The sequence below is a fragment of the Somniosus microcephalus genome, chromosome 10, assembly GCF_052327205.1.
Source record: "Somniosus microcephalus isolate GS21.2 chromosome 10, FLI_Smic_1.0, whole genome shotgun sequence".
In the NCBI taxonomy this organism is placed as follows: domain Eukaryota; kingdom Metazoa; phylum Chordata; class Chondrichthyes; order Squaliformes; family Somniosidae; genus Somniosus; species Somniosus microcephalus.
The window spans coordinates 4,421,208-4,440,121 of record NC_140996.1 but is presented as its reverse complement, the minus strand read 5'-3'; the positions used below and the strand labels follow the sequence as shown (position 1 = coordinate 4,440,121).

General features: G+C 52.7%; 1 protein-coding gene across 4 annotated transcripts in view; it reads right to left on the bottom strand.

Annotated features, from left to right (window-relative positions):
• The window catches only part of ankrd10a (ankyrin repeat domain 10a), a 92,349-nt gene that overhangs the window by 15,077 nt on the left and 58,358 nt on the right, over nt 1–18,914 (bottom strand). For all 4 annotated transcript variants that reach the window (XM_085998343.1, XM_085998344.1, XM_085998346.1 and 1 more), the window contains one exon: nt 7,747–7,991. In XM_085998343.1, coding sequence (XP_085854469.1) covers nt 7,747–7,991 — 245 coding nt within the window. The remainder of the gene's footprint in view (nt 1–7,746; nt 7,992–18,914) is intronic.

Below are 18,914 nucleotides of genomic sequence, written 5' to 3'. Positions count from 1 at the left end.
CAGTGGGTGTCCTGGTCTTATCACTGTTTGCTCGCTGTAAGAAGTGGACCATGAATCGTGAGAGAACATAATAGAGGTGGTGTTGTGGGTCTTTGTTAAAGTGCTTTGAGCTAATCAATTCAAAAGCATTTAAAAGGGGAAATTCAGTAATATTGTTAAAGCTGCTACCAATCAGCGTTGTATTTATTGGACAGAAAGCTGTGGTGCAGGGTTCAGGTCTCGGAAACGCACCGGAGGGTACAAACGACAACTGGTGAACATTAACGGGTCAATGCTCCCATACCTTGTCTCTGGCCCTGTACTACAATATCACGACAGTGCTGACCACCGTTAGATCCACGGCCCAGAATAGCCAGCGTGTTTAATATGTTGCAAATGCCGTCTTTGTAATTGGCACCTATGGTAATTGCTAATGGTTAGCGGCATTTGCCATATATAGGCGCTCACCACAGGGCATGGAAGAGCCATCTCAGGCCAACTCATCTACTGCTAGACTGGCATTATAAGCAAGTGTCGTGTGACATCCTGAGGGCACCGGCACCCAGTAAAGGGCTGCTGCTTGCCAGGAAGCAAAGGGGAGTGCCAGGGTTAGTCAGGGCACCATTGCCAGGGAGGGAGGGGGTGTGGGGGCAATGGCGGTCAGCCGCTCAGTGCCGGCTCCTACTGGCCCCGTGTGGCCAGAGCTCTCGAGCACTCCAGCCACACTATGGGGTGGGCATTGGAAGTCAGTGGGGGGGGTAGTGAGCTTCGGGCTCGACTTGTGCTGGAGAACGGCCTCACTGGGTGCTCAGTGCTCGCAGTGGGCATGCCGAGGACCTGGGGTGTGATGGGACTGTGTCCAACTTTCTGTGGGGACCAGTTGCTACTGAACTATCGACCCTTCGATGCGAAAATGTCATCTATTGGTTATCTTTCAGTTGTGAGCAATTAATAAGAAAGGCAGCAGTGGACACCAACCATTTCCACCCTTCAGCTCCACGGATGGGCTTCAATCCAGTCAGACTGATGGATAACCTGAAACAGGTTTGAGGTTTCCTGGCCCAGATTCTGCACAGCGCGAGCACACAGCACAAAGCACCTGACAGCTTGTCATGAAGCAGCAAAAAAATACCCCCAGTGATGCCCCTCACTGTCTCCGAAAACAGAAGCTGGTTTGCCCTCTGCCTCACGGAACAGGCCCATTTCCTAAAAAACATTTTACTTCAGTGTCCTCTAGGAGAGTCAGACCTCAAGCCTTGCTCTACCCCTGTAACTGACTGTCCAACAGGTTCTATTTCCAGTGAGGTCCCGCCCCAAGCCCTATGAATTTAACCTCAATAAAGGAGATTGTCAGGATATGAAGGAGTGACCCGCTCATATATACAAGAAACACATTCACAGAGTAGAAGCACTCCGCGGGTTTGTTTGCCTCACTGTGTACGTAAATAAAATGGCAAGTTCAGAGAAAGCCTGTGTGTATTGTAATCCTAACCTGACTTACTGCAGTGTGCTGAAAAACTGCTGAAATGTGTCAGGGGGAAATGAAATGGAAACATGACAATATCTGGGTTAAAGGGGTCAGGGTGGCTGATTGGCTGATGGTGGATGATGTCATGACCATGTGGTTATTGGTTTAAAAACTGAAACCAAGATTTGGTTTCAATGAGCTCCGACATCAGGATCTTGCTCATTGTCGGGCATTCCCAGGAAATACAATGGGAGGACCCAGTGATCGGGTCCCCAGCGATGCCCCAAGAATGGGCACAGGAGCAAAGGACTGGCCTCTGGGCCATTTAATACAATCACTTTGCCTGGGGCAGGGGGCAGGGGAGGACAGGCAGACTGAAATTGGGAATGGTGATGAGCACCGAAGCTCTGAAATGTTCACCAATAATAAAAAAAAGACTTTGTGTAGCAAAGGGAGAAAATAACCCAAAGCAGCTAACACTGGAGAGCAGGAGCTTGGGGGGGGGGGGGGGGAGGAGAGGAAGAACATAAGAAACAGGAGCAGGAGTCGGCCAATCGGCCCCTCGAGCCTGCTCCGCCATTCCATAAGATCATGGCTGATCCAATCTTGGCCTCAACTCCACTTTCCCGCTCTCTCCCCACACCCCTTGACCCCTTGACTCCCCTGTAGTTCAAATTTCTGACTATCTCTGCCTTGAATATATTCAGTGACTCCGCCTCCACAGATCTCTGGGGTGGAGAATTCCAAAGATTCACGACCCTCAGTGAAGAAATTCCTCCTCATCTCCGTTTTAAATGGGCGACCCCTTATTCTGAAACTATGCCCCCTAGTTCTAGATTCCCCCACGAGGGGAAACATCCTCTCCGCATTCACCCTGTCAATCCCCCTCAGAATCTTATATATTTTAATAAGATCACCTCTCATTCTTCTAAACTCCAGTGAGTATAGGCCCAAGCTGCTCAACCTTTCCTCATAAGACAACCCCTTCATCTCCGGAATCAACCTCGAGAACCTTCTCTGAACTGCCTCCAATGCAAGTATATCCCTCCTTAAATATGGAGACCAAAACTGTACGCAGTACTCCAGGTGTGGTCTCACCAACACCCTGTACAGTTCTAACAAGACTTCCCTACTTTTATACTCCATCCCCCTTGCAATAAAGGCCAACATTCCATTAGCCTTCCTAATTACTTGCTGTACCTGCAGGCTAACCTTGTGTTTCCTGTACTCGGACCCCCCGACCCCTCTGTACCGCAGCATTCTGTAGTCTCTCTCCATTTAAATAATAATTTGCTTTTTCATTCTTCCTTCCAAAGTGGATAACCTCACATTTTCCCACATTACACTCCATCTGCCAAATTCTTGCCCACTCACTTAACCTATCTATATCCCTTTGCAGACTTGTGTCCTCCTCACAACTTACTTTCCCACCTATCTTTGTATCATCAGCAAATTTGGCTACAGTGCACTCGGTCCCTTCACCCAAGTCATTAATATAGATTGTAAATAGTTGAGGCCCCAGCACTGAGCCCTGCGGCACCCCACTCGTTAGTTTGCCAACCTGAAAATGACCCATTTATCCCGACTCTCTGTTTTCTGTTAGTTAGCCAATCCCCTATCGGTGCTAATATATTACCCCCAACCCCGTGAGCTCTTATCTTGTGCAGTAACCTTTTATGTGGCACCTTATCGAATGCCTTCTGGAAATCCAAATACACCACATCTACTGGTTCCCCTTTATCCACCTTGTTTGTTACATCCTCAAAGAACGCGAGTAAATTTGTCAAACACGATTTCCCTTTTATAAAACCAGGTTGACTCTGCTTGACTGTATTATGATTTTCTAAATGTCCTGCGATTACTTCCTTAATAATGGATTCCAGCATTTTCCCAATGACAGATGTTAGGCTAACTGATCAATAGTTTCCTGCTTTCTGTCGCCCTCCTTTCTTGAATAGTGGCGTTACATTTGTGGTTTTCCAGTCCGCTGGGACCTCTCCGGAATCCAGGGAGTTTTGGTAGATTACAACCAACGCTTCCACTATCTCTGCAGCCACTTCTTTTAAGACCCCAGGATGCAGGCCATCAGGTCCAGGGGGCTTGTCGGCCTTTAGCCCCATTACTTTGCCTAGTACTTTTCCTCTAGTGATAGAGATTGTTTTAAGTTCCTCTCTCCCTATAGCCTCTTAATTATCAATTACTATTGGGATGTTTTTAGTGTCTTCTACCGGAAGGGAGGGAGAGCAGGAGGGGGAGCGGGGGAGAGAGGGAGGGGGAGCGGGGGAGAGAGGGAGGGAGCGCAGGGGGGAGAGTGGGGAGGGAGAGCGCGCGCGCGGAGGGGGAGAGAGCGCGCGGGGAGGGGGAGAGCGCGCGCGGGGAGGGGGGAGAGCGCGCGCGGGGAGGGGGAAAGCGCGCGCGGGGAGGGGGAGAGCGCGCGCGCGGGGAGGGAGAGCGCGCGCGCGGGGAGGGAGAGCGCGCGCGCGGGGAGGGAGAGCGCGCGCGCGGGGAGGGAGAGCGCGCGCGCGGGGAGGGAGAGCGCGCGCGCGGGGAGGGAGAGGGGAGGGAGAGCGCGCGCGCGGGGAGGGAGAGCGCGCGCGCGGGGAGGGAGAGGGGAGGGAGAGCGCGCGCGCGGGGAGGGAGAGCGCGCGCGCGCGGGGAGGGAGAGAGCGCGCGCGGGGAGGGAGAGCGCGCGCGGGGAGGGAGAGCGCGCGCGGGGAGGGAGAGCGCGCGCGGGGAGGGAGAGCGCGCGCGGGGAGGGAGAGCGCGCGCGGGGAGGGAGAGCGCGCGCGGGGAGGGAGAGAGCGCGCGGGGAGGGAGAGAGCGCGCGGGGAGGGAGAGAGCGCGCGGGGAGGGAGAGAGCGCGCGGGGAGGGAGAGCGCGCGCGGGGAGGGAGAGCGCGCGCGGGGAGGGAGAGCGCGCGCGGGGAGGGAGAGCGCGCGCGGGGAGGGAGAGCGCGCGCGGGGAGGGAGAGCGCGCGCGGGGAGGGAGAGCGCGCGCGGGGAGGGAGAGCGCGCGCGGGGAGGGAGAGAGCGCGCGGGGAGGGAGAGAGCGCGCGGGGAGGGAGAGAGCGCGCGGGGAGGGAGAGCGCGCGCGGGGAGGGAGAGCGCGCGCGGGGAGGGAGAGAGCGCGCGGGGAGGGAGAGAGCGCGCGGGGAGGGAGAGAGCGCGCGGGGAGGGAGAGAGCGCGCGGGGAGGGAGAGAGCGCGCGGGGAGGGAGAGGGGAGGGAGAGCGCGCGCGCGGGGAGGGAGAGCGCGCGCGCGGGGAGGGAGAGGGGAGGGAGAGCGCGCGCGCGGGGAGGGAGAGCGCGCGCGGGGAGGGAGAGAGCGCGCGGGGAGGGAGAGCGCGCGCGGGGAGGGAGAGCGCGCGCGGGGAGGGAGAGCGCGCGCGGGGAGGGAGAGCGCGCGCGGGGAGGGAGAGCGCGCGCGGGGAGGGAGAGAGCGCGCGGGGAGGGAGAGAGCGCGCGGGGAGGGAGAGAGCGCGCGGGGAGGGAGAGAGCGCGCGGGGAGGGAGAGAGCGCGCGGGGAGGGAGAGCGCGCGCGGGGAGGGAGAGCGCGCGCGGGGAGGGAGAGCGCGCGCGGGGAGGGAGAGCGCGCGCGGGGAGGGAGAGAGCGCGCGGGGAGGGAGAGAGCGCGCGGGGAGGGAGAGAGCGCGCGGGGAGGGAGAGCGCGCGCGGGGAGGGAGAGCGCGCGCGGGGAGGGAGAGAGCGCGCGGGGAGGGAGAGAGCGCGCGGGGAGGGAGAGAGCGCGCGGGGAGGGAGAGAGCGCGCGGGGAGGGAGAGAGCGCGCGGGGAGGGAGAGGGGAGGGAGAGCGCGCGCGCGGGGAGGGAGAGCGCGCGCGCGGGGAGGGAGAGGGGAGGGAGAGCGCGCGCGCGGGGAGGGAGAGCGCGCGCGGGGAGGGAGAGAGCGCGCGGGGAGGGAGAGCGCGCGCGGGGAGGGAGAGCGCGCGCGGGGAGGGAGAGCGCGCGCGGGGAGGGAGAGCGCGCGCGGGGAGGGAGAGCGCGCGCGGGGAGGGAGAGCGCGCGCGGGGAGGGAGAGAGCGCGCGGGGAGGGAGAGAGCGCGCGGGGAGGGAGAGAGCGCGCGGGGAGGGAGAGAGCGCGCGGGGAGGGAGAGAGCGCGCGGGGAGGGAGAGAGCGCGCGGGGAGGGAGAGAGCGCGCGGGGAGGGAGAGAGCGCGCGGGGAGGGAGAGAGCGCGCGGGGAGGGAGAGCGCGCGCGGGGAGGGAGAGCGCGCGCGGGGAGGGAGAGCGCGCGCGGGGAGGGAGAGAGCGCGCGGGGAGGGAGAGCGCGCGCGGGGAGGGAGAGAGCGCGCGGGGAGGGAGAGAGCGGGCGGGGAGGGAGAGAGCGCGCGGGGAGGGAGAGCGCGAGGGAGAGCGCAGGAGAAGGAGTGTGCGCGCAGGGAGGGAGGGAGCGAGCGCCCGGGGGGGGGGGGGGGGGGCGGGGAAAGGGTGGGGAGGGAGAGTGGGTGCCAGGAGGGAGGGAGCGAGCGCAGGGGAGAGGGCGCATGGGGAAGGAGAGTGTGCGGGGAGGGAGAGCGCAGGGAGGGAGAGAGCGCGCGGGGAGGGAGAGAGCGCGCGGGGAGGGAGAGCGCGCGCGGGGAGGGAGAGAGCGCGCGGGGAGGGAGAGAGCGCGCGGGGAGGGAGAGAGCGCGCGGGGAGGGAGAGCGCGAGGGAGAGCGCAGGAGAAGGAGTGTGCGCGCAGGGAGGGAGGGAGCGAGCGCCCGGGGGGGGGGGGGGGGGCGGGGAAAGGGTGGGGAGGGAGAGTGGGTGCCAGGAGGGAGGGAGCGAGCGCAGGGGAGAGGGCGCATGGGGAAGGAGAGTGTGCGGGGAGGGAGAGCGCAGGGAGGGCTGGTGGGGGTGGGAGGGAGGGAGTGTGCGGGGAGGGAGGGAGAGAGTGTGCGGGGGAGACGACACAGCGGAGGAGAGAGGGAGAGAGCGTGCGGAGACAGAGGGAAAGAGAGCGGGGAGGGATAGAATGCGGAAGAGGGAGGGATAGTGAGAGAAGGTAAGAGGGAGGGTTAGAGAGAAAGGGTAGGAGTGAGGGTTAGAGAAAGAGGGTAGGAGAGAGGGTAGGATGGGACGAGGGAGAGAAAGGGATGGAGAGGAATAAATTGGAACTATAACTGAAATTATAAATTTCTCAATGCAGAGAGGCAAAGAGGGCTAGATAGGCAGATACATTAAAGCTTAGAAGCGGATACACAGGTCAAAACGCCATTAAAAAGCCAAACAGGATTCAGACGTTATATCGAAAGGGACTGAATACAGAGTTGGTGCTGACTGCTCAGAATGATGGAGATGTCACCTCTGGAATCCGGTGTACAGTTAGGGCTCCTCTCTGCAGGAAGGTCGAATCATGCTGGACGTGGTGCAGATTCACATGGAAGATACCACAGTTGAGGGTCTGAGTGACGGGGAAACAGCTGGAGAAACAAGGGCCGTGTTCTCTTGAACTGAGAAAAATGTGTGTGGGGGGGTGGGGGGGGGCGGTTGAGGTGTTCAAAATGACAAAAAGAATCAACCAGATTAACAGACAGACAATTTCTAATGCAAGATAAATCAGAGACAAGGCCATGATATAAGCCTTAGTCGGAAGAAACTTCAAGCGGCGATTGAAATGTGGAATGCATGGTCACAGGTGGTGACTGATTCTAAATCCATTACAACATTAAAAAAGGCACCAGATGGTTCCTGAAAGAATATAACGAAGTGTGGGGAAACAGCGGGAAAATGGGAGTGTGTAAATTCAACCCCGAGATGGGCCAAAATTGGGCCCAGGCACGCCAGGCCAAATAGCTACTCCTGAATCAAACCTCTACACAAAAGGCAAATTTATAACTTAAACCGTGAATTAATTTGAGCCTTCCTTGAAGTTTTCCTTTAATTTAAGACCGGGGTTTTATCTGTCAAATCTACTACTGCTACTGACCATCGAGTGGTTGTGATCTGGAATGCGCTGCCTGAAAGGGCGGTGGAAGCAGATTCAATAGAAACTTTCAAAAGGGAATTGGATAAATACTCGAAGAACATTTTGCAGGGCTCTGGGGAAAGAGCAGGTGGAGTGGGACTAATTGGAGAGAATCTTTCAAAGAGCCGGCACAGGCACGATGGGCCGAAAGGCCTCCTGTGCTGTAAAATTCTATGATTCAAAAGTTTTAAGTGTACCAACAAAAGTTGGGCAATCTCTGGGGCTTTCCTTATTCACATGATCACAATGTTCATGGGATGATGGTACAAATGCAAAAAAAAAACTTTGATGATCCTTACATAATGGAATAAAATGCCTTACGGCACAAAGTGCTTACTGTCAGTTCTGGGCTTCTTGATTCCGCTGTGTTCAGATTCCTCGTAGCTTCTCTTGCGGTTGGTTCCCGTGTAGCCATTTAGGCTGTCTGTGATCAAGTTATCCCGGTAAAGACCGCTGGCGAGGCCATTGGTGTAGAACCCATTCAGCTGATGGTTCTGTACACTGCACAGGAACTGGGAACATTCATGGAACCCCTGAGCAAGAGCAAGCTCAGTTGCTGTCAAGCCATTAGAATTCCTTAAACTGCACAAAGGAACGTGGCAACAATTACACTCCACCTTATCACTGCATTTCACACACAGGAAAGATCTGGACATCTGGGAAAGATTAGTTAGGGCATTTCGTTGAAGGCGATATGAAAAACTGCATTACAATAAATATATTAAAGTAATCTGCTAATAACAGTATTTGAATATTATTCTAGCATTGACACTTTTGATTTTCCTGAGCACTGACATTAGCTTCACTTGATTTGCAAATATTAGTCAAGTTTGGGAATTTAAAACAAGTTTAAACAGAAGAAGCGAATCACTAGCAGAATTATAATTAAAAAAGAGTTTTACACAAAACTGCAGCACTTTGTTTTAATGTCCTCACTTGTATCAAATATTTGTTATTGATCTTTCTTGATAGTTAAATGGATTCGGGTTAACTTTAAAACTCTTGGCAATTCACTTGTCCCTGGGCTGGTCATTTTGTTTTGCAAAATGGCAACTGTCACCAGTGATACTGAATCGTTCCTCAGCTCCGATACAGCGATGGCTATAATGAAACGTATTTTAAACCACTTCTAAACAAAGTGCTTTAAACGATTCTCTATTGTCTCTTTGCCTCTTGCTTTATCGTTTTTTTCTGCAGCAAACTTATGTCTCGACTGCCCATCCATTCATGTTTGGTTCTGTGTGAAACTCATCAAAATCAGCTGATCTTAATCGCTTTCAAAACTGGAAACATCAAGAAGAGAAGTGTCGCGTCCTCCAGGTGACGTTTAGATAGTTGCGTGTCAGAGTTAACTTACTTTGTAATATCTTTTAACAAAGATTCAACAATTGTCCTTGATTTGTAACCAGGGCCTTAATAAGAACATAAGAATTAGGAGCAGGAGTCGGCCATTGGGCCCCTCGAGCCTGCTCCGCCATTCAATAAGATCACGGCTGATCTTCGACCTCAACTCCACTTTCCCACCCGATCCCCGTATCCCTCGATTCCCCTAGCGTCCAAAAATTTATCCTTCTCTGTCTTGAATATATTCAATGATTGAACCTCCACAGCTCTCTGGGTGGAGAATTCCAAAGATTCACAACCCTTTGAGTGAAGAAATTTCTCCTCACCTCAGTCCTAAATGGCCGACCCCTTATCCTGAGACCGTGACCCCCCCTAGTTCTAGACTCTCCAGCCAGGGGAAACAGCCCCTCAGCTTCTACCCTGTCAAGCCCTGTAAGAATGAGCAGTGACGTACACCACACGCAGAGTAACACTGTGGAGCTTGTAGTGTATGTACTTTGAAGAAGGAACTATATTCTGCAGCCCCTGTATACTGCAGTACCAGTAGTGACCACCCCTGTATATAAGCCTGTGTAGTAACTTTGTACAGTAGTTCCAATTTTGTCTCCATTCAGTAAACACCTGTTATAACCAACTTCTGCAGTCCGTGTCTCAATTACACACGGACATTACATTGGCGACGAACAGATCCGAACTTACCTACAGTTCTGCACCACCTCACGGGGATCCATCCCTGAAGCGAAGTTATTAGAGGTCGAAGCCAGAAGGAAGAAATCCAAAAAGAAAAAAAAACAAACAGAAGAAACGGGCGTCGACCGTGGGCAACCGCCCTCTGATTCATCGAATTCGAAGATCTGCAGGAGAGGCTGTCGAGAGCTGGGCTTGGTTATCCAGTCTATGGTGTTCCAGCTAATCGGGCTGGTGGCAGGTAGTACACTGATCCTTCCTGGGCTGCGGCGGGCTAGAGCTCGATCAGGTGGCTTTTCAACGGGGCCGAGCAGCGTTGTGGGGAAGAGGAGAAAGAGAGGGTGGAGCACACAGGGCGCGGCCGGTGCTACGAAGCCAGGCAGCATACAGACCCGAGAAGAGGGACGAAAGTGTCCCATAGGGTCTGCTCTGACGACGGGAACAGTAATTAAAATAAAAGAAAAAGAAATTAGAAGCGCAGAAAGCCGCGAGGAGCTGCAGTTTGCCACGGGGGCCGCGGAGTGCGGCGTTGGCAGCAACGCGGGGGGGCAGCGCGCGAAAACCATAGGGCGTCGCCATCAAGGCATAAAGATGCCAGCAACAGCGTTGGCAGCAGCGGAAAAGACAGAAAGCGCGGGAGGCGCCATCTTAATCCAGCGGGGAAGAAGGAAAAGCGCGGGAGGCGCCATTTTGTTCAATCGGGGAAGAAGGCAAAGCGCGGGAGGCGCCATATTGTTCAATCGGGGAAGAAGGCAAAGCGCGGGAGGTGCCATCTTAGATCTCCAAGATGCCGAAGACTGGCAATATCACTGCCTTCGATAATGAAATAGAAGACTGGACCACGTATGTGGAAAGAGTCGAAGTATATTGCAAGGCAAATGAAGTAGCCGATGAGAAAAAGGCATCGGTACTACTAAACTTAATGGGCGCAAGAACGTACGGCCTATTGCGGAACCTGATCACTCCAGTCAAACCGATGGAGAAGAGTTTTAACGAAATTGTTGATATCCTACAGGAACACCTAAATCCTACACCGCTGCTGATAGCAGAAAGATTTAAATTCCACAAGAGAAATCAGCATAAAGATGAGAGCAATGCTGATTACCTTACGGAACTACGCAAGCTATCAAAGCACTGCCAGTTCGGAGCAGGACTGGCAGATACCCTACGGGACAAATGTGTCTGTGGACTCCTGAGTGAAGGAACCCAGAAGTGGTTACTCTCAGAGAAAGAGCTGACGCTAGATAAGGCTTTCAGCGTGGCAGTATCGTACGAAGTAGCAGCAAGGGGAGCTGCGGAAATACAGCAAAAGCCACAGGAATACGGCACCCATGAAATGACACGGGGATTTGAAAAATGTTATCGCTGCGGCAGAACAACCCATGACCAGAAGGACTGCTGGTTCAAGGACAAAACATGCAGGCAATGCGGAAAGATGGGACACATTGCACGAGTTTGTAGGTCCGGGAAGAAGACTAACGACAACAAAAAGACTACTAAGGAAAAGTACAGGAAAGTACAAAAGATGACAGACAGTAGTTCCGAAGACCAGAAGAGCGATAGTGAATCCGGGAACAAGAGACTAAGCTGTCTCAAACTACACAACGTAATCGCAAAAGAGGATCACCAAACCATTTGGGTCACCCTCACGATAGCAGGGTCCCAAGTCAAAATGGAATTGGATACAGAATCAGCCCTGACCGTCATGAATCGACGAGACTACGAGCGGCTATTCTCACACATACCCTTGAAAGACACATCCATTGTCTTGAAGACATATACGGGGCAGAAAGTATACCACAGAGGGGAAAATAAGGGTGCCTGTCGAATACAACGGCAAGGAAATACAGAAATTGTATCTGTACATACTGCAAGATGGTGGACCACCGTTATTGGGACGTGAATGGATCAGAAAGATAAGTTTAGACTGGCACTCCATTCAGGCACTGACTGTGGCTGGTAAAAAGGATGACGACGTCACACCTGGACGATTGTCAAAAATCTTAGCTAACGCTAAAGAGGTATTTCAACAAGGACTGGGAACTCTTAAAGGCGTAACCGCCTCGATAAAAATAGAAGAGAATGCAATTCCCAAGTTTTTCAAAGCAAGACCGGTACCGTATGCAATTCGCCCAGCCGTCGAGGCAGAGCTGGAGAATCTGGAGAATGCAGGCGTGTTATCTAAGGTAGACTGGAGCGAGTGGGCGACACCCATCGTTCCTGTCATGAAGAAAACGTTAAACAATAAGTCTGAGGAGCCAAAGAAGGTTTGCATCTGTGGGGACTTCAAGGTGACTGTGAACCCAGTCCTTCACACAGTACAGTATCCTCTTCCGAGGATAGAAGATATTTTCACCTCACTATCTGGAGGGAAACGTTTTACAAAAATTGACCTTGCGCAAGCATATTTGCAGATGGAGGTTGAAGAATCCTCTAGGAAGTATCTCACAATAAACACTCACAAAGGTCTTTACCAGTATAATCGACTGGTATTCGGAGTAGCATCAGCTCCGGTTATATGGCAAAGAGCGATGGAACAAGTCCTGCAAGGGATTCCGGGGACTCAGTGTTACTTGGACGACATCCTAGTGACAGGTGAAAATGACAGTGAACACCTTGCCAACCTAGAGCAGGTGCTCACTAGACTAAGAGAACATGGGCTACGAGCCAATCGCCCCAAGTGCAAGTTTTTTAAGAAACAAATATCGTATTGTGGCCACGTGATTGATGAAAAGGGGTTACATAAGTCCCCTGACAAAATTGAAGTGGTAGTTAAGGCTCCAGCGCCTGAAAATGTGTCGCAACGGAGGTCATTCCTCGGATTGGTGAATTACTACCATAAGTTTTTGCCGAATTTGTCCACAATTCTGCACCCACTGAACGCCCTGCTACAAACTGGAGTAGCATGGAAATGGAGCGATGAATGTAAGCGGGCCTTTCAGAAGTGTAAAGGCCTGATCACTTCAAAAGTATTGGCTCACTATAACCCATCACTACCGATAAGACTGGCGTGTGATGCGTCTCCCTATGGCGTTGGAGCGGTACTGTCACATAAATCCCTTGATGGTTCAGAGAAGCCGATAGCTTTTGCGTCATGCTCGTTAACTGCAGCCGAGCGTAACTACGCCCAGATTGACAGGGAGGCCCTCAGCCTGGTGTGGGGGGTGAAGAAGTTCAATCACTACCTGCATAGACAGAAATTTACTCTACTAACTGATCATCAACCTCTTGTCTCCATTTTCAACCCTAAGAAGGGCGTCCCGATAATGACAGCACAACGGCTACAGAGGTGGTCCCTTTTCCTAGGGGCACACCAATATGACATCCAGTACAAAGGAACTAAACAGCATGGGAATGCTGATGGATTGTCGCGCCTACCGTTGCCGACGGTGGAAGAAGCACCTGCAGTGGATCCTGTGGAGATATTCCACTCGACCACAGTCGAATGTCTACTTGTGACGAATGCAAACATAGAAAAGGAAACACGAAATGACCCGACACTCTCCAGGGTCTATGATTTAACGGTGAAGGGATGGCCAGCACATGGCGAACCACTGTTGCCAGCATTCTCGCCGAGAAGAGAACAGCTGTCAGTGTGCAGAGGAACCTTGATGTATGGATCCAGAGTAGTAATTCCACCCAAATTGAAGGATAGAGTGCTCAATGAGCTTCATGAGGGTCATCTGGGAGGGGTAAAAATGAAGAACTTAGCCAGAGCGTTTGTGTGGTGGCCGGGAATCGATAGAGAAATCGAAGAGATGACCAAGAGCTGTACAGGATGCCAGAAGGTCCAAAACGCCCCACCACAAGCCCCTCTACATCCATGGGAGTGGCCCTCATCTCCATGGCAAAGGGTGCACATTGATTTTGCTGGTCCATTTATGGACTCGATGTTTTTAACTGCGGTGGATGCACAAAGTGGCCAGAGGTAATAAAAATGTCCTCAACCACCACAGAAAAAAACTATCACAGTCTTACGAACCATATTCGCCAGAAATGGGCTGCCTGAACAGATTTGCTCCGACAATGGATCACAGTTTGTGTCTGAAGAGTTCCGGAGGTTCTTAAAGAACAATGGTGTTAAGCATTACACATCCGCCCCATATCATCCAGCCACCAATGGATTGGCTGAGGTTCGTTCAAACATTCAAGAAGGCTATCAAGGCAATGTGTAATGAAGACATACCCCTACAACACAAGGTGGATAACCTCGTTTGCCTACCGGAATGCGACACATGCGGTTACCAACCAAACTTCAGCCATGATGTTCTTCAATCGAAGACTAAGATGCCGCTTGGATTTGGTTAAGCCAAACATCAGAAGAGATGTGGAGAACAGGCAGTTTCAGAATATGAATGAAAGGCCAACCAGGAGTTTCAAGATAGGTCAACCAGTTTTGGCCCAGGACTACTGCAGAGAAATGGCAGCCAGGAACGATCTGCACACGGCAAGGACCTCTAATGTATACTGTGGACGTTGGAGAGAGCATTGTAAGACGCCATGCTGACCAGATTCTAGAGTCACTGGAAAATGTCAAATCTACACCACGATCCTATACACCTGGTGATGAAACCGAAGTACCAATTGCATGTACCTCAGAATCGGTGATATTGGAAACAGACGAACCAAACAACGACGTTGATCCCGAATCAACTTTGCCAGAACCTGATACCCCAAAGAGGCGTTATCCGGACAGAATCAGGAAGCCTCCTCAAAGACTGAATTTATAATTGATTAACTTCAGCTAATGTGTATAGCAACTGTAATTGTAAATATGTTATTTAATTATTAATCGAATGTTATGTACTGTTTAGCTAAAAGGGGAGGAATTGTAGTGTATGTACTTTGAAGGAACTATATTCTGCAGGCCCTGTATACTGCAGTACCAGTAGTGACCACCCCTGTATATAAGCCTGTGTAGTAACTTTGTATAGTAGTTCCAGTTTTGTCTCCATTCAGTAAACACCTGTCGTAACTAACTTCTGCAGTCCGTGTCTCAATTACACACGGACATTACAGAGCTGGTCGGAGGAAGCCTCCAGCACAAAGTTGGCATCAGAAGGTTTGGAATGGGAAGCATCAATACAGGACCTTTCACTGAAAGGCGGAGCCAGGTCCGTCTCCAGGGAGAATAAAATCCCCAACGTCTGTTCTCTTGCTGATGTAATTTCCTGGTTTGGAAGCAATTAAAGTTTTTTTTTAAGAAACAGGGACTATTTCTGTAATCCTGAACTTCTAACTAAACACCAGAATCTTTTCAAAGGTGCTCTTCCCTAATGCTAACATTTAAATGAAGAAAATTACTTCCTTCTATCCTTACAGCCGCCCAACTCCACCCTCACCTCCAACACCCCTCTGTCCAACACCCCCCTCACCTCCAACACCCCCTGTCCAACTCCACCCTCACCTCCAACACCCCCTGTCCAACTCCACCCTCACCTCCAACACCCCCTGTCCAACTCCACCCTCACCTCCAACACCCCTCTGTCCAACACCCCGTCCAACTCCACCCTCACCTCCAACACCCCCTGTCCAACACCCCCTGTCCAACTCCACCCTCACCTCCAACACCCCGCTGTCCAACACCCCCTGTCCAACTCCACCCTCACCTCCAACACCCCGTCCAACTCCACCCTCACCTCCAACACCCCCTGTCCAACTCCACCCTCACCTCCAACACCCCCTGTCCAACTCCACCCTCACCTCCAACACCCCTCTGTCCAACTCCACCCTCACCTCCAACACCCCTCTGTCCAACACCCCCTGTCCAACTCCACCCTCACCTCCAACACCCCCTGTCCAACACCCCTCTGTCCAACTCCACCCTCATCTCCAACACCCCTCTGTCCAACTCCACCCTCAACTCCAACACCCCTCTGTCCAACTCCACCCTCACCTCCAACACCCCCTGTCCAACTCCACCCTCACCTCCAACACCCGTCCAACTCCACCCTCACCTCCAACACCCCTCTGTCCAACTCCACCCTCACCTCCAACACCCCTCTGTCCAACTCCACCCTCACCTCCAACACCCCCTGTCCAACTCCACCCTCACCTCCAACACCCCTGTCCAACTCCACCCTCACCTCCAACACCCCTCTGTCCAACTCCACCCTCACCTCCAACATCCCTGTCCAACTCCACCCTCACCTCCAACACCCCTCTGTCCAACACCCCCGTCCAACTCCACCCTCACCTCCAACACCCGTCCAACTCCACCCTCACCTCCAACACCCCTCTGTCCAACACCCCCGTCCAACTCCACCCTCACCTCCAACACCCCTGTCCAACTCCACCCTCACCTCCAACACCCCTCTGTCCAACACCCCCGTCCAACTCCACCCTCACCTCCAACACCCCTCTGTCCAACTCCACCCTCACCTCCAACATCCCTGTCCAACTCCACCCTCACCTCCAACACCCCTCTGTCCAACACCCCCGTCCAACTCCACCCTCACCTCCAACACCCCTGTCCAACTCCACCCTCACCTCCAACACCCGTCCAACTCCACCCTCACCTCCAACACCCCTCTGTCCAACACCCTCTGTCCAACTCCACCCTCACCAACACCCGTCCAACTCCACCCTCACCTCCAACACCCCTCTGTCCAACTCCACCCTCACCTCCAACATCCCTGTCCAACTCCACCCTCACCTCCAACACCCCTCTGTCCAACACCCCCGTCCAACTCCACCCTCACCTCCAACACCCCTGTCCAACTCCACCCTCACCTCCAACACCCGTCCAACTCCACCCTCACCTCCAACACCCCTCTGTCCAACACCCTCTGTCCAACTCCACCCTCACCAACACCCGTCCAACTCCACCCTCACCTCCAACACCCCTCTGTCCAACTCCACCCTCACCTCCAACACCCCTCTGTCCAACTCCACCCTCACCTCCAACACCCCTCTGTCCAACTCCAGCTCCAACACCCCGCTCTCCAACTCCACCTACAACTCCCCTCTCTCCAACTCCACCCTCACCTCCAACACCCCTCTCGCCAACTCCCCTCTCCTCCAACACCTGTCGAACTCCGTCCTCATCTCCGACACCAGGTGCAATAATTCATTCCTTTGTATCCAAAATGGAGACCATCGGCTCAGTTGTTTCCAACCTCTTGCAGACCCAACCCCAACTCCCCTTAACACAAAATAGCCACCACTTGCCCCAACCCCAGCCCCCCACCTTTACTCCAAAATATTCTTCAGCTCCTCCCCTATGCCCAAGTCAAATCCTGCTCCTCTACAAGATCCACCAGCTTCTTCTGACCGTCAACTACCTCTCCTTGGCCAAAAGCTCACGGACAGCTTCTCCTGTATTGTTCTTCCCCCGCATCCCCTCTCCACGCCATTCAAAACTGCAATCACTCTCCACTCAAAGAGCTCACTTACCACTCGTCTCTCCAGTTACAGCTGTTTCTAATTTCACACAATCAACACCCAACTCCTTGCTAATCCAGGAAGTTTGGCGTCCCTTCAGTCTGGCTCTGTCCCAACTGGTCAGTCACCCATGATATTCCACGTGACTCCAGTATCTCCACCCTCCTTAAACTTGGACGCAGTTGGTCACTCTATCCTCTTCTACTACCTCTGCTCTGTGGCACCACCTCTCATGGTCCCAGTCCTACATGTTCCAGCACAGCTAGCACATCTTCAGCAATGGCCGTGCTTCCCGAGCTCACGCCGTCACCTCCGGCATGATCCTAGATTCAGTCCTTGGCACCCCACCCCCCATTCTTCAAATAATGCTGCCTTCTGGAGACATCACCTCTAAGGACAGGCTAGCTCCCAAATGTATATTGACAACAACCAGCTTTACCTCTCTATCTGCACCCTTGCTATGCTGTCTAACTGTCTATCCGGCAACTGTCGATGTGTGGAATAGCCAGAGTTCCCCAAAAACGTTGACAAAAATCGAAGCTGTACTGTTTGCTTCAAGGCAGAAGCTCCTCACCCCACCCTGATTTCACCCACTCCGCTTCTTGGCTGTGTGCTGGAGCTGAACCAGATAGTGTGTAATCTCAGTGCTGCCCGACCCAGAGCTGAGCCTCAAAACACCAAATCTAGTCCATCGCCAGGACCACCTCTAACTCACCCACAACACCAAATCTAGTCCATCGCCAGGACCACCTCCAACTCACCCACAACAGTGAAACCCTCATCCACAGGCTCGCATCAACCCGCCGGGTTCGATCAGCCAGATTTTACCGCCTGCATCCGATGCGGTGCTTAAATCCTGCTCACCCTCCGCCCTGTGCTCTCTGAACTCCAATGGCTCCTCATTCCCCAAATAATTTTTACTTCAAAATCATTGTCCTCATCAAGAAAACATTCTACAGCCTCAATCCACCCTACTCCTATACCAACCCCACATCCCATTTACACCCTCCACTCCTTTCAGTCTGGACTATCGCGCATCACCCGCTGATCTCCACTTTCACGCTTCACTCCCTCCTCACCCCATGCTCCTTGTAGTCTTCATGACCCCCGCACTCCAGCATTCTCTCCCAAGATCATGTGCCTCATCTTTCTTCATCTGCATAAGCCTCAACAGCCAACTCTTTGAGCGGGCCTTTGGACACCTCAGCAACACTTCCCCCAACCCCCAATTCCTACTCGGCATTTAATTCACCACCCCCCCCCCCCCACCTTCCTGGAAAGCACCTTATGATATTCGCTATGTTAAAACTGTAAGTAGTTACTTGATGAAACAGGAACCGTCAAGCCTCAAATTTTATTTGGAGGTGAGCTTGGCTGGCAGTAAGGTTGGAATTAGAGAGTGTAGTCGTGAATAAAGTTCACTTTTCAATATCCATAAAGCCCGTGTTTCAGTAAAGCTAAGTTTTCTCTCAGAAGCCTGGAACATTAGTGCTATTAAGTTGGCTGTTTGCTCTTGGGCTTCACTTAACTTTTGAGCCCTTGAGAATGATTTCCCCAGACTCAATCATTGCCCTGCATTCTACAAATCAGTCAAATGTCATCTAAAGCATATAAAGCAACAATCAATGGAATCAAAAGCCAGATTCTCATTACGTTACAGTGGGTAAATCTATTACCAGAGTTTCAGGGTGCTTTTTAAAAAATAAAATGCACATTTTGCACTTGCAAAGCATTTTTTTTTTAAATGTGGTGTAAAACTACAATTTTTAAAGAGGGTTAAATCGGTAATCAGATTTGTCACGGCAGGACAAGCTGTGACAAATCCTGCAATTCTTGCAAACTAGTGTGATGAGCATCTTGTTTCTGGTAACGCTGGGTGCTTTTCAGAGACAGGAACTAACAGCAACAAAATCCTACAGGCTAACAGGTTAGGAATGTAATTTTATCTAATAATATTCAAGTGAAGCAGGCTCATTTCAATTTCTAACTAGAATATGCTTAGTCTTCTAGCTTTCCTGGGGAGAGGCTGGAAATGAAAACACACACTTTAATAATAAAAGTAAATTGTTCATGGGGTTGCCTGTGGTAAGT